At 38.7% G+C, this 16582-nt stretch overlaps 2 protein-coding genes across 2 annotated transcripts; one reads left to right on the top strand and one right to left on the bottom strand.

Annotated features, from left to right (window-relative positions):
• Nucleotides 1-454: 454 nt before the first annotated feature.
• Nucleotides 455-4938, bottom strand: LOC137049000 (single-pass membrane and coiled-coil domain-containing protein 3-like). Its single transcript, XM_067427391.1, has 2 exons — nt 4880-4938; nt 455-1137 (listed from the first exon to the last, which is right to left on the bottom strand). The coding sequence occupies exon 2, from the start codon at nt 1124-1126 to the stop codon at nt 455-457; it is 672 nt and encodes a 223-aa protein (XP_067283492.1). The 5' UTR covers nt 1127-1137; nt 4880-4938.
• A 7866-nt stretch (nt 4939-12804) lies between these two features.
• On the top strand, nt 12805-13335 carry LOC137049939 (single-pass membrane and coiled-coil domain-containing protein 3-like). The gene has a single exon (XM_067428682.1). It carries the CDS (start codon nt 12805-12807, stop codon nt 13333-13335), a length of 531 nt encoding a protein of 176 aa, XP_067284783.1.
• Nucleotides 13336-16582: the final 3247 nt, after the last annotated feature.

Consider the following 16582-nt stretch of genomic DNA (forward strand, 5'->3'; position numbering starts at 1 on the left):
TACCCATGCGTACAAATTGCAAAATTGTCTGAATTAATCTGGCATTGCCAGTCGGTGGCGATGTGAGATACAATTGATGATGTGCATATCCTCTCACTCATTTTACCATGAGATGCTCCGTGAGAAGTGCGACACTCTCGTGATTAACTGAGTATTTGGCATCATCCGATGGTAAATTTGTTGTGTGTCAAAGAAACATCATACTGAGAGAGTTGTATCATGTAATGTGATGTTTTGTTTCTAATCGGCAATGGTATTGCTATGTGTTGTTAGTTACATGTTTTGCTAATTCTTAGAGAGAGAACCTAAAAAACAATGCATTATCATTTCTGTGATTATTATATCTTTTATTACATGTATCTGCAAGTCTAAATCGTTTAACAATACAATAGAGGAATTTCTGTTTAATTTCTATAATCCAGGTGATAAATCTAAATCCACGGTCACATGTGCTCTAGATGTTTTCAGATATGATGGTGATGTAGGCTTCCACTTCACTCAGGATGTCATTGTAGGAGTCGCAGGGTGGCTTCAGGACAGAAAGGGCATCTTCCACTAACCCTAGGGCTTCATGCAGGCTCTTCTGCTGGTTCCCGGGTCCACACAGAAGCTCAGGGATTCTTGGTCTGCTCTGCACTAGATCTCCGAGGGCAAGCGACAGAATGGCCTTGTCCTGTTCCACTGGAGGCATTACACTCCCCAGAACACTGTGTGCCAGTTGAACAGTGACTAGAGGGCCGAAGACGTTCCCCAGGAGTCCCAGAGTGTCCTGATGCAGATCCTTTATCACTGCAGCCTTGTCTTTCGGTGACACTCCAGACAAGGCAATCTGCTGATAAAGAGCAGGATCAATGCTCTTACGGACATGCCTGTCCTCCCGCTGAGAAAGCTCATCGATCATGTGCATGACATCTCTCACCCTGGTGCAGTTCTTCTCAATACTCACACGTTCATCTGCTTCGACTGCAGGGGAAGGACTTTGGTTCAGGTGAGTGTTGAGGATGTCCAACAGTCTGTTGGTGATGTGGTAGTACTTGTGCACATAGTGGTGGAGGGTCTGGGTACGCCTTATGAGCTCTTCTTTCTTCGCTTCGTCTTTCTTGCCAAAGATGGGAAGAGACATCATTCTGGTGCTTTCTGTTTGTCAAGAGGAAAGCACTTTATTAAAAACAAAACAACGAAATCTTCCATTAGATTCCATTTCCATCTTGTCAAAAGTAAACACATTTTGATATTTGTTAAACATTTGTTTTGCATTGAATTTTGGTTTAATTTATATTAAAAAAGAAATAAATCAGGAGTCATTGGTAGATGATGTTAAACTATTTATTTCAGTAACTTGAGAAAGATGGTACCAGAAAGATGTATAAATACATAACTTACACCTAAACATACATTTAGTGCCTAAACTATCATGAATACACAAAGTAAGTAAAACTTTTGGATGGAATTTTAAAAAGAATACAAAAATTTCTTTTCCACATCATTGAAGAATCACTGGTAAACCTGTGAATGTTTCAGGTAACTCATAAGAACATGGAAGTTATTTTCCTGTTATTCCTTCATCTTGAGTCTAATCCTGACATAGGTTATGCTGTCCTGATATTCTTCAGACGCTGGCCTGAATTCATCCAAAGCTTTTTCATACTCTTTCAGGGCTTTCTCAAGTTGATCCCGCTCAATACTTCCTAGAATGGCCTCAACAATCATATCAATCCCAATGAACACCCCAAATGTAACAGTAGCTGCAGCCCCTGTTGCAATCCTACGAAACACCAAGCTAATGTTTGTCAGAATTTGGCTATTTTTAATTAGCCAACCAACAGCAATAGTGGCAACAGAGCCACTAACAACACAAACTTTATTAACAACTCTTGCAACTTCATGATTGTCATGGACAGACAGAGACATGTTCTTCAGTTTCTCATAGAGTATCGGTTCCAGCTTCTCCTTCAGGTGTGTGTCAATCTTCTCCACTTCAGCCTGAATCTCACGTATGCGTGCGATGATCACCTCACAGTTCTCCTTCACAGACGCTTTCTCATTCACGGCGATCGGACTGAAGGACAAACCCAAGTGCTTCTTAAGAGTCTCAATGAGTTGGTTGGTGGCGCGGAAGTTGTTCTTCATCAGTTCTAGAAGCTCTTGATGTTTGCGGGTAAGCCTATCCCTTCTTTCAGGATTTCCAGGGTAGAAGAGATCACTCCACATTGTTCTTCAGGGTCTTAAAATAAAGAGAGAAACCATTGTTTAGGAAATTCACAAGCACTGATGCTAATGATTGTGATTAATATTAATAAGACTCAATATGTACTGTAAGAGCTTATTTTCTATGAAAGAAGCATTACATAGTGATTTCAACAATTACAAATATTAAAATATAAATATTACTTCTACATCACAATTCTTGAGTTTATTTGAAGCTCGTTGGGCATTGAATGGAGTGCGTAGGGTGCTAGGCAACATGTCAAACGGGTCCGTTTATGTTGCACGGTTTATGGAAGCAAGATTTCGGAGGTGTGAGACCCAGGCGATCAGCGGCGCTCAACGCTCATTAACCCCAGCGAGAGCAGCCTTAACTCGGGTCGTCCTTCTGACGGCTGCCGCTGCCTGGCAGAAGCCCCTCCCATGACGCAAATTCATGTCTGTTGTGTAGTGAATGAAGCGAATGGATTCAAAATGTTCACGCGTCCAAGTTCGCGCGAATAGCGCTATTTATTCGCGTCACTCGTGTCTGGTGTGAGCAACATAACTGCTGTGTGCGCTAAACCGGAACTGAGATACCGTCAACCGGAAGTATCGAGTGTCATGGCGACGCCCACTAACACTTGCAGGAAAGTTGTGGATAGATTCTGTAAAACGCTAACCAATAGACTACTATAATGACGCTGGCTTGTAAACGTGAGCATCGTGATTATTTGGCGTTTGAAAAAAATAAAATCCATGAAATTATATTCATATGACATGCTGAAGCATATGCCACTGACTGTAACGTTACCTGGGATGAAGACATTTCACACGCGCTCTTCTCTTGCAGTGTTCAGGGGAACCGACCCGCGGCGCCACTTTTATGAAGTTATTTGGCCCGTCCCGCACCACTGTATATATTTTTACAACCCGCCGCGCACCCGCGACCATTAAATAGACATACGGGGTCCGCGGGTTATGAGACGACCTGCGCATCACTAGCTCAGGGCTATCAGGGTTGTCATGTCAGCAAATGCACGCGCGTTGGCGTCCCCTGCTGTAGGAGGACAGCTCTTACGACAGTAGTTGAGGAAATTATTTTTTCCAAACTGTAGGGGGACCCCGAGAGCAAAAGTAGCCAAGGGCTACTTTTATAAACCAAAGCATGTCCTCATAATCCACAAGTAAACAAATGCAAATGTTGACAAGCCACTAAGTACAGTAACGTTACATACCACAGAGACGGACGTCCTGCTCTTGCTGTTTCTCCTGTTCAATTTATTTCAGCCTCCGGATCTGATTCTGGATCATATCTGTATTAGTTCAATCTGATTGATAGCCATGGTTTATTAGGGTAACGTTTTCTTTTCCACGCTTGAGGATTTCAGCTTTCAGAAGCTCTAATGCTATAGCTCCGCGCTCGTGATTCTTTAGCTCCGCCCACACGATACGCCTCGTCATTCTTTAGCTCCGCCCACTCGATACGCCTCGTCATTCTTTAGCTCCGCCCACACGATACGCCTCGTCATTCTTTAGCTCCGCCCACTCGATACGCCTCGTCATTCTTTAGCTCCGCCCACACGATACGCCTCGTCATTCTTTAGCTCCGCCCACTCGATACGCCTCGTCATTCTTTAGCTCCGCCCACTCGATACGCCTCCAGGCGCTCGGTTTTTTCCGGAAAGACTCGGTACAGCCTAGCTTTCTTTTATAAAAATAATAAAACTAAAGACTTTTCAGAGATATGAAGGATGCAATGCTACTCTATAGGTACTCAAGATTGACATGAGATTGACTGAAACTGAGTGTTTCACCGCCCCTTTAAGCACACATTTGAAGTAGTTTTAGCCTATTATATTGAGTAGGCTATTGCCCTTTTTTGCAACTTTGCACTTTTACTTATCCAAGCAACCACTGACTACCATAGTGGGGGGGAAATACTATGGTAGTCAATGGTTGCTTGAAACGGTTTGGTTACAAACATTTTTCAAAATATCTTCTTTTGTGTTCAGCAGAAACTCACAGGTCCAGGTGTGGAACAACTTAAGGGTGAGTAAATGATGACAGGATTTTAATTTTTGGGTGAACTATCTCTTTAAGTTATAGCTCACACACATTTGTTCACATGAATGCACACACACACACACACACACACACACACACACACACACACACACACACACACACTCAGCAATTTCCAGCCCAAAAGTTTACCAAATACCAGACATCCAAGAAAAAAAAAAACTAAAACTTTAACTGACTAAATGTTTTAAAGGTTGATTAGCACCATTAAATATCTACTTAATATTGATGACTAAAAACAAAACAAAAAATCCCAGGAAACCAGATCAAAACAGGGCAGATACATTAAAGAGAATGAGCAAATATGACTTAAATGTCCAGGTGGAATCAGTCAAAATGGCAAGAAAGAAATAAACGCTTTTCAACACATTTCAAATGAATTCATTAAATGTATTTAATACAGAGACATCAACACAATCAATGAATTATTTATATCCAATCCTGCAATCAGACCTTTTCAGGCGATTGCTGAGACAATCTGTTAAGAGCAAAGCATTAGTTTGTTCTGGACTGTGAGCTCCCCATCTCTAAAGGTCAACACGTAAGATTTTAAGCAAGCTGAAATGAACTTAAATGCTGTCAGATAAAGGTGACGATTGTTCTTGCTGACCTGTCTCTGAATCTCTGAAGAGCGTCTGAGCTGTAGTTTGAGCTTCTGTTTCTCCTGAGATCTCGAGCACACTGCAGTCAGTCAGTGCAGACGATGTGTTTTATAGCCAGAAGCTGCTTCACTTTCACTTTCAGTATGATGCACAAACTGCACTTTCACTGGACAGCATGACTAAGGGATTGTTGACGGTGGCTCTGAATGATAAATGCAGTCAATATAGGGTCTAACTGCAGTGAAAATCGTACCTGTGGTATCATTTCTTAGGTTCTTCATTAGTCTGATAATTGTAAAAAACACATTCAGGGAAATAAAGGATTTAGTGGCAAGGAATGACAACATGCTTCACTTTCATTTTTAGTCATCCTGGAAAAAACCCAAAAGGACTTCCATCCTGCATCTCAGCAAAAAGCCCCCTATTAATGGACATGATAAGTCAGCCGATCCAAAAAAACAATGGTGTTTTCCGATGATGTATTTTTAGCAGATGATTATCCAAAGGAAGTTAATAAATCACTAATGCTACAGAAGCAGTTGAACCAAAAATAGGGTAACAGTATGTAGGTGCTGTGAGCAGTCCCAGCTAGTCTGGCACAGAACACATAGTGAGGGATGAAAAAATGCTTCAAACTCATCTCAGGTCATCACAGAAAACCCCCAACGTACTTCCATCCTACATCTCAGCAAAAGAGCCGCTACTTAGGGAATGAAGTCCATAGCAAAATCAATAATGATGTGAAAGCAGATACATCCCCTATGCTGTCTGCAGGGCCGGATTTCCTCATAATGTGCCACAGGCCTAATAAAACCACTCGCCCAGTATCCTCCCAACAGGAAGCTTTCATATATCGTTGATGTCAGGCGTAAACCGCTAGTTTACAGGAGATGGAAAACACTATTTATATTTTTGAATAATTAAACACTGTGTAGTAGGCAACCCCACAAACAAAACAAACGCGTGTAGTTTGTAAAACAGCCATTCGTTTTTGTGATCTCAGTGTTGTTCATCACAGCACCGAATACTTAATACTTAAAGACGTAATAGGCTATTTATTTTCAAACTTAAACATTTTTATGTTTTAATCTGGACTACAACATGCCCTATTGATTAGAACTGTTCTGATTATTTGTCCAAAAGACAAACGACTTCATTAGTTAACATGTTAATTCATTATTACAAAACTGACAATGAAAAACACTAATAAAGAATTAATCATTCTAAGTAATGTTCATTTCTTAGTTACTGTTTAATAACAAAATAACTTTTTTAATGAAAAATTGAGGGGCATGTTCGACTGACGAGTAACCTTGTTCTCATTGGAGGCAGTCATTGCGGGTGGAACGTGTGCATTTCCGGGCATCGTGAGGAGGAGGTGGGGCTACCAGGTTAGCCTCACGACAGTTGTCTCTTGGCCTGTGTTTGAATGGGTCGGTGGTGTGTACCGTACTCCTAATTCGGTGGCTTGGTAGAGAAGGAAGAAAGACAAGAGCAAGACGGACTGACGCGGACGATGTGCCAGGGTCACTCTTAACCACCCGTGCTGCAAACCTGGGTCAGTGTTATATTCACAAGAGACGCATTCAATCATTACATATCCCTGACACACACACACACATCACATCCAGCACTCCATACCACAGATTTAACAAGTGCTGATTTGTCTGACTATTTTTTTCCTTTCTTTTCTTTAATTATATTATTAACGTGATTTAAAGAGTATGGATACTTGTTTATTTATTTATTTATTTTTTTTCTCTCTTCTCTTTTTTTGAAGAAAATTGTGGTTATCAAAAATACTTTCTAATCTTATTAAAGAAACAAGTATATACTTGTCTGGCGCCCGAACATTATTGCTTGCTAATATATATATATATGTTGTTGTTGTTTTTTTAGCTTTTGGGACTGCGAGTCAACTTAACACGGTTGTCGGCCGAAAAGCATCATCATTACAGTGGTCTAGCGTTTAGCGGTTTTCCTGCCGGCGACCCGGGTTCGATTCTCGCCTCTGAAGATTTTTGTTTTTTTTGTTTTGTTTTGTTAAAATTGTTATAGTGTTGGACGACCACCGTTACAAAATGTAGCTATTGCTCAATCTTAGTTAATGCATTAAATAATGAGACCTTATTGTAATTTGTTAGCCCACCTGTTGTTCTTTATAGCCTAATTTTTTTGCACTTTAATCTGTTTGGAAATTTTACTTTTACAGCTCTGGAAAAAATCAAGAGACCACTTAACATTGATTTCTCTTTTTCCAGAGCTGTATATATTTCTGGTGCATTGTATTATTGTATTTCAACATTCAGTTATTTTTGTTATTACAAAAATAGTTCTTAAAGCTGTGCTATGACAACACTTTTTTTGCAACTTATTTCAATATCGTGACATCGTATACCGTGATAAGAGCTTCGCAATTAATCGCAACATGAAAAATTGATATCGGCACATGCCTGATGTGTAGTCAAAGTTGATAGTGTGGCTTTACATGGTCAGACACTTGCATGTGTCATTTTTATTATTGACATTCCACCAAAAGCAAGCTCAAATTGAGTTTTTGACCATAAGTCAAAGGTGGACGTGTGTTTTATCCGCCATTAAAACAGACACACGTAAGACCTATTGCATCGCATGACATTTTAATGACCTTACAGGTTATGAAGTTTATTGTAGCTACGCTTGGTTTCTCTGTAAAATGTCCAAAATCTCATGTTATGAAAGATTTAACCTTTATGAAATCAAAATCGATCTTATTTACTTTGTTAGCACATATTAAAGGTCTTGTGGTGAGGTCTTTAATCAAAATCTGATAAGTAACTTCCGGTGTGGAAACAGCATTCCTCCTCAGCTGATGTCAGTTTGATGGCTTAGACTTTAAAATGCGTAACCTCCAACCGTTCGTCTGCTATGAGCGAGAGATGGAGATGTGAAGTGCTGAAATCAAACCCTGCCCTCTATTCAGTATTCCATTTTACTTGGAAATACGTCACAGCACTGAAGAAAACTCACTTGCTACCCATACGGAAATGTAATATATGACATATATGTCCCTATATCGCAAATGATAGTTATATATGCTAAATATAAGACAATATATTTCTATCACATATTTAAATATCTCCACATTTATGTTGATATAAGTTTATAACATATATAAATTGTCCATATTAAATGAGTATATTGACATATATTAATACTATGCATATGATTGTTGTTTATATAATATTGAATGTAATGACTATATATGTCACCAATATATGTTTAATTTATATATGGCAATTTATTTAAACAACATACTTACAAACATTTGACATGCTTATGTTTTCCTAATTTGAACAGCTTTAACTTTTAACCAGTCTATCTCTATTTATGTTTTGGGGTTTATGTTTTATGTTCACCATTGTCTTCTCTTCTCCTCAAAAGGTCATGATTCATGATTCGGATCGCGTGTCAAACTGTCAAACCGCTGATTCATAACCGTTTGAATCTTTATTTGAGGATTGAACACAAACGCGGAAGAGAAGCCAATGCTGAATAAAGTCGTAGTTTTTGTTATTTTTGGACCCAAATGTATTTTGGATGCTTCAAGAGACTCTAATTAACCCACTGATGTCTCATATGGACTACTGTGATGATGTTTTTATTCCCTTTCTGGACATGGACAGCAAGTGGGCATACACTTACATTCAAAGGACAGAAAGGCCTCGGACTCAATCTAAACTGTGTTCCAAAGATGAACAGAGGTCATTAATGAAAGAAATTTCATTTTTGGGTGAACTAACCCATTAATAGTCTTACATTATTTTACCATTGGAGTTAAATAATAATAATAAATATTATTTTAACCCTCTAAAGTCTGAGCTGTTTTGGAGCCCTTCAGAAGTTTTGACATGCTCTGACATTTTTGCTTTTTTTCAGTTGCTTATAAACACATTTTTGGCAAAAGTGTAATTACACTGTATTCACCACAAACTGGGTTACCATTATATGAGAGCAACATGTATGTACATGTGTAACGGTAGTCACTGTGCAAGTAAACCTCACTCCTCTGATCTCTAGCGACTGACACTAGGGGTTGCAGCCTTTAGCCTCCTTGTTAGAGAGTCCAACTCTCGTACGGGCGGACCCGGGTTCGAGTCCCTGAATTAATACCTTTAAAACACACAATAGATGTGTCCACAATACTTTAGACTAATGGGTGTTTTTGCCTGGAGTTGCTTCAAACTGATGTGAGAATCATTGTATGGAAGCTCATGTGTAGGGAATTTCAATTTGCAATGCAATATGTAAAATGGCAATGAAATTCAGTATTTACATATACATTTTCCATACCATGTGTGCAACATTTGGAGCAAAATGATAATATAATTTAGAAATGGCTATTTCCTACACTAGTTTTTACAGATCCTTTAAATATATCTTTTAATGCTTTATAAGTTGCAAAATTAAAATTAAAATGTATTGCAGAAATTATTAGATGTATTTAACATGTTCAAGCAAAAATTGTAGCAAAATTATAATTTAAATGTTATTTTTCTTAATTGCATTTACACTCCCAGTTAAGATACTTGCGATTGCACCATTCAATGTGGAATTGAAAGTGCAATCCGAGCCGATCAAGTCTCCGTCCCACCCTGTCAATCACAGCATCAAGGCGGGGCCAGGTGTTGGAAACAATCACACACGTCTGTCAGTGACAGTTCTGTTAGACCAGCATGTTATTAGAACCATAGATATTTATGGTTAGAAAGTCTTTCAAACTTACAACACCAACCATCAAACAACAGTAAGAACCGACCAGGAGTGCAGGGAATCCGGAGAGTGCGGGAAAGACAATGAGGAAGAAAGTGAGTTCAGGTTTTAGACAGGGAGGATTCTGGGGAAATAGAGTCCGGTACAACCGTGGAATGCAACACAAATAATGTTAGACAATCTGTCCATGATTATTGTTTGCATTCAAATAATTTTTAATTTATGTAAATATGTAATACTTTAATGACAAAACAATGAAATATTTGTTGAAAAAAACCCTAATAAAACACCTGCCATGCAGAAATTTGTCTCCCATCCGCCATTTTTAACGGTTATGCCACGCCCATCTTGGGAACTTGGGTATCAAAATTATTTCCGAACTACCCAGTGTTAAACACGACACCAGAGGGCGTTCATGTGAAATGTTTACCTCGGAAACTCGTATTTACGATGATTCCGATAGCATGTGAAGGCAGTATAAACCCATCTTTCACATCTAAGCATGTTGGTCTGATGTGAACAGATGCAGGTGGTGTGATAGATGTATTTTCTTATCATTTGAGCATCATTTAAGTGCTCTAAGAAGAGCACTTAATCTTCTAAGTACTAAGATAACTCTCTTTTTTTCAAACAGATTACATAAACAGAATATTTGATTTACATGATTTACACCTGACAATTTAAAGTTTTTTTGACATGTTGCAAGTTTGTGTGACAAGTACAAGTACAAGTACTGACAAGTACTCTAAAGACTAAGATCTAAATGAACATCATTGACACAGAGGCTGCAGATTGTGCATCATGTTTGTTTTCATTATTTAGTAAAAAGCACAACATGGTTTTATTGTGACTGTACACAAATAAAAGTACAAAGAGACAAAGAGTTATTTGAGTCTTTTTGACACTGATAAGAAAGAAATTGAGGCCTTTGCGCCGATGTGATCATCAACCTCTAGGGGTTAAAACATATGTTTCTTCTCATTGTTTATCTTGACAGTACTCCTGACTCCCCTAAACAAAAGCAGCCATCAAACGATCTCTGCTTTGCCGACAAGGAAGCCAAGATTCATAAGTGCCAGATAGATATTGTTCGTGCAAAAGACATGTCAGGTGAAACAGTAAAACTAGCCCCAAACACTACCATTGACTTCCACAAAAAAAAGAGAGCAAGAAAAGTTTCAAAGAGGTTATTTTGCAACTCTTGACCTCAGCATACAAAGTATTGCTGACAGATTCAACAGTGAAATCATTTTGTGGACATTTAGCCAAAGAGTAGAGGATGTTCATCCACAGAATACCAATTCCATTCCATTGGCCAGTAAGAATTCAGTATCTTCTAACGCACTAGGTCACAACCTTCGAAAGGGCTAAGAGAACTGTGCAAGGACATCTTCTGATGTCGTTTGAAATTAAAAGAAGTTTAAATATTGCTGTGACTACAGATACAGTTTGTGTGTGTTTCTTCTAGGAGATTCAGAAAATCTATTGAACAGGTCAGTGCCAATGTTGAGAAGTCCAATAGTGTGCCACACAAAAGTTCAGATTTCAGCAAGGTAACAGCCACATTCATATACCCCATCCTAATTTGGACCCTCCTGACAACTGCCAAGACAACAGCACAAAGACAACAAAAACAATCAAACTCACACGCCGTAGCTCATCGTCACCTTGTGCGCTGGAATGCTGGACAATTGACATTTATTTAGAGTTGATTTATCTATAGCTGTAAATTATCTAAAAAATCAAGCAATTCCATTAATATCATGCAGTGATGGGAATAACGGCGTTATAGATAAACAGCGTTCATTTTTTCAGTGCAATAAATATTACAGTTCTAAACCATGTATTTTGTTTTATTGTTCCACTATAGTACTGATAATATTTACAATAATGTACTGAATTTGATAGGTGTCCCTCACATTGTCCCACAGCAACGTTAAAATAGTGTAGATTAGTGTACAATGTTTTATAATAATAATTTATTCTATTTAATGTCCATTTCATTCATTTAACTTTTAATATTGGGTGCATTCAAGTTATTTGACATATTTGAACATTTAAAAAATGTGTAACACAGTAGTTACTTTTCCTGGTCATTAGTTCCTTTTATAGTGATGTAACTCAGTTACTAATTGAGTTACTATTTATGAGAAGTAACTATAACTAATTACTTTTTTAAAGTAACATGGCCAACACTGATATCATGTACGTGATTTTGCACTATTAAGCTAAAGTGATTTGTAAAGGGGCATGGTACCAGTTACGTACACCACGTGTACGCCCAGCCCAGGTGCATTATTTGTATTTATTGAATGTGATTTCCTTTTTTCCTAGCTCCATATTGGTCAAGCCCGGGAAGCTGGGATATAAAGCCGGAAATACAGATTGTGCTTTCTTTCGCTGCCAGCCGCCGACACCACAAGCCATTGTTGTCACTTTATCGTTTTCTTTTGTAGTTATTTTTTCGGTTTAGAGTGGGGAGACTAATTTCCGTAGTATGATTTTTATCTGCGGTTGTTGGGCTCCCCATCTCTCTTTTTCGTGTGTGTAAAATCTTTTTAATTAAATAAATTATTGTTATAAACTATTTAGTCGTTGTCCATCCTTTATGTTACGTGTCCCTCTCATCCTAGACATTACAACAGAGAACGTAACAGTATCTTTACAGGGGTGATAGTTTTGTGTAATTTGTGTCAACCAGGTAAATGCCTCCCTCAAATCCAGTACTGTAGACAGAAACAGTTGGCTAAAGCAGTGGTTCCACGCTCCGCTGCCATTATCTGGTGTTCGTCAGGCCGCCGTCAGTATAGCTCACTGCAGCCACTGGATAAATATAATGTTCATACAAAGCAGCATCACTGAAATATTACATTTGGACTAGTTTTAAAGGTTTAAAGTAGGGCGCCACCAAACCAAAAAGCAGAGTCATGCTGTCCAGTGAAAGTGCAGTTTGTGCATCATACTGAAAGTGAAAGTGAAGCAGCTTCTGGCTATAAAACACATCGTCTGCACTGACTGACTGCAGTGTGTTAGAGATCTCAGGAGAAACAGAAGCTCAAACTACAGCTCAGACGCTCTTCAGAGATTCAGAGACAGGTCAGCAAGAACAATCGTCAACTTTATCTGACAGCATTTAAGTTCATTTCAGCTTGCTTGAAATCTAACATGTTGACCTTTAGAGATGGGGAGCTCACAGTCCAGTATGTGGAGTGATCTCTTCTACCCTGGAAATCCTGAAAGAAGACAGAGGCTTACCCGCAAACATCAAGAGCTTCTAGAACTGATGAAGAACAACTTCCGCGCCACCAACCAACTCATTGAGACTCTCAAGAAGCACGTGGGTTTGTCCTTCAGTCCGATCGCCGTGAATGAGAAAGCGTCTGTGAAGGAGAACTGTGAGGTGATCATCGCACGCATACGTGAGATTCAGGCTGAAGTGGAGAAGATTGACACACACCTGAAGGAGAAGCTGGAACCAACGCTGTATAAAAAACTGTCTGTTCATGTGCTTACTCCAGTGTTATACAATGATGTGTTTTTACCGATAATTGGTGTTGATATGATTGCTGGGGCCATTGGAGGCAGTGTTTCACGGGATCAACTGGAGAAGGCCCTGGAAGAGTATGAAAAAACTTTGGATGAATTCAGGCCAGCGTCTGAACAATATCAGGACAGCATAACCTATGTCAGGATACGACTTGAGAAGAATTAATAAGAGGAAAATAACTTCCATGTATAAAAAAGCACATATACCATAAATATTAAAATGTCATTCAAAAGTTTTACTTACTTGTGTATTCATGATAGTTTAGGCACTAAATGTATGTTTAGGTGTGTCTTTCTTGTGCTGTCTTTCTCAACTCACTGAAATAAATAGTTTGACAACATTTACCAATGACTCCTGATTTATTTCTTTTTTAATATAAATTAAACCAAAAGTCAATGTAAAACAAATGTTTAACAAATATCAAAATTAATTTATTTTTGACAAGATGAAGATTTGTTTTTAAATAGTAGTTGTTAATACCTACTTCCTTGACTTGAGATGACTGAATAAGAGGAATATAATTATCTTAAACATTTACTAGTGATTTGTTAGCTAAGGTGTGAAAGGATATGGAATAAAACATCCTGTGTTTATCAGTTGTCATGTGTGTCTATAACATATTTACTTGTTAAATTGTGTATCTGTACCATCTGCATGCTACATCTATAGTATTTACTAGGGCTGCACGTTTGGGGGAAAATATCTAATTGCGATTATTCTGGTTAAAATTGTGATTGCAATTTAAAATGCAATATTTTTTTATTTTTTTTTACAAATGAAAAGTGTGTGTATATAAAATGTTGTGTTTATATGTAAACATTACTACTACTACTAATTATTATTATTGCTAAAAATATTTAACAAAATATGAAATATTACTATTACAATAACATTATTGTTTTGGTAAACTGCTGTATGTGCACCTCCCCCAGCAAGTTGAATTTATTTACGGTGTAAATGTTGGAATATCTGCTGTTTAATACTAATTTATGATCAATTGTTTAAATTATGTTTGTGTGCTAAATCCTGTTTTTATGTGAATGCATCTGTTTGTGCTCTTTAGATGGTGTTTATATTTGTATTTAAAGGTTTTTCACCTGACTGATTCACTGAATGAACACTGCATCGCACTTTCCAAAAATAAAAAAGGGAAGAGAGCAAAATGTCATGTGGGGAAAGGGAGAGAGAGAGAACCCAGGAGCTAGGAAGCAGGTGAATATCTCTTTAATTATAACTTAGGCAAACAACGGCCAGTGAGCTGGGCAGAGCACAGAGACACAGCACAGTCTTGAGATCTTTAAGCAAACAGATAGTGAGACACAGCCAGCCAACACAGATAACACAGATGACATTCAGGCTAAAGTCTTGTTTAGTGTATACTGCATTTCTGAGCATTTCCCTGGTTTCATGTATCTTGGTCTTTGATTTCTTGCCTTCTCCGTGGATTACCCTTTTGCCTGTCTCCTCTGTTTTGTTTGCTCGATTGGACTGATTTCCTGTTATTAGTGATGGGCAAACCAAGGCTTCGTGAAGCACTAAAACAGTTGAAGCAAATGTGCCGAAGCTTCGAAACAACACCTGACACCTGTCTCCATGACGCCATCTAGTGGACAGTTGTGTGTATTGATCTGAAACCTTGACAGTGATCTACTGTTTGTAAAAACAAAAACAAAAAAACGTTTTTAACATCCTTCTGACATCTACTTGGTTTCATAACCTTTACCTATTTTTTCATGAAAAATTAAGATTAAAATTAAATATTAAAAGAAATAAAGCCACAATGTGTCATTTGCTACATAACATTTTTATGCAAAATATGAATTGCTCTGCTGTTGAAGGCTGACTTTTTTTTTATTTTTTTACATATTTCTTCAGCCTTTTAATAAATCCTCTCATAAGGGACACTTGTTGCTAGCATGCACAAATATTTTTTTTAGCAAGTACATTTAAATGAGGAAAAATTACTGAAAATTAAGTTAATGGATCATACATTCTGGGCCAACACAATACACAATACACACATCTCACTTTATGCGGTGTTTCCAAATGGAAATGCTCCCACACCAGATGTAGTACGGCATCTCTTATGTGGAGCCTCCATATCTATCTATATGTCACCTATGAATATCTTCTATATCTATGTAATTCTATATATTCTATATCTAGGCTATAATTCTAACGTAGCCTATATGAATGTGTCACTAGCCTATATCTATCCTATTACTAACTATCTGTCACTGTCTTGACCTACCAGTTAATATATCTCATTTAAATCTAGCCTAAATATAACTAACCAAAGCACACAATAAATCTCACTTCTTTCACAAAATCTCTCTCCTCTCACAAAAACCCATGAGGTGAAGATGGATTAACGTCACTTGTAACTGTGGGGAATTAGGTTCATTCAGATGTGTGACTGTGGGGTTTGTTCCGCCCCTTTTAATCAAAGCAGTCTCGACAGGCGCACCTGATGAAACACTTCGGCGCTTTGTTTAGCTGTAGTCACGTGACATGGGTGTGTCGAATCACAGCTCGGAGCAGTGTTTCGAAGCGTCCGCGCTTCGGGATCTCGATACAGCGTCGAAACGTGAGTTTCGCGCCAGCCATCCCTACCTGTTATGACCTCTTGCCTGTTTTATGGACTACGACTTTGGATTACCCTTCAATAAATACTGCGTTTGGATCTTCAACCAACCTTCTGTTTCAGAGCAGTTTGTTACAGAAGACTTCGCCCACATGGATCCAGAAGTATGTCTTGTCCGTCTATGCCAGGGAACTCAATCACTCGAGGACCACATAATAGACTTTCTGAACATTGCAAACTTCACCAACCTCCCGGATTTTATGTTGATTGACTTTTTTTGCCATGGACTCAACAAACAGTTACAAAGCAAACTCGTCCGTAATGGTCCTCGAGTAGCCTGACAAGCCAGACCCACATCAAGATGTTTGGTCTGGAAACTCACCATAGACAGGGCTCAATCCGAGGGGCGGATAAACGGTTGTCTTTCAAACTCCCTCTGCACGCGATAGGATAGCGCTACACCAACCGGAGCAACGGCGGTGAAGGGGAGCTCGCTGACTGATTAAACATTCGCCGTATTCGCTCGGCTAAACTCCGAACACATCTTCCCTTTTTAAGAATGACTTCAGTGCCGCTCTTTGTTCTTTTCTCAGAGGAAAGCTTAACTCCAAGTCTTCCGGAGGCACGGGCAGAGCTGATTCGAAAGACCGCCGCCGTTTGCCAGTTTCTGTGTTTACTAGAAGACTGTGTTACTAGAAGCACGCAAACGCAACTCGGCCGTCGTCATTATGGCCCCGCCCGCCGACTCTATAGCCTACCTACACGATGTGATTGGGCCGTCCAGATTCTGAGGAATACAGCTCAGATAGGAATTCAGAGTTGCTAGAC

The sequence above is a fragment of the Pseudorasbora parva genome, chromosome 20 (assembly GCF_024679245.1).
Source record: "Pseudorasbora parva isolate DD20220531a chromosome 20, ASM2467924v1, whole genome shotgun sequence".
Classification (NCBI taxonomy): Eukaryota; Metazoa; Chordata; class Actinopteri; order Cypriniformes; family Gobionidae; genus Pseudorasbora; species Pseudorasbora parva.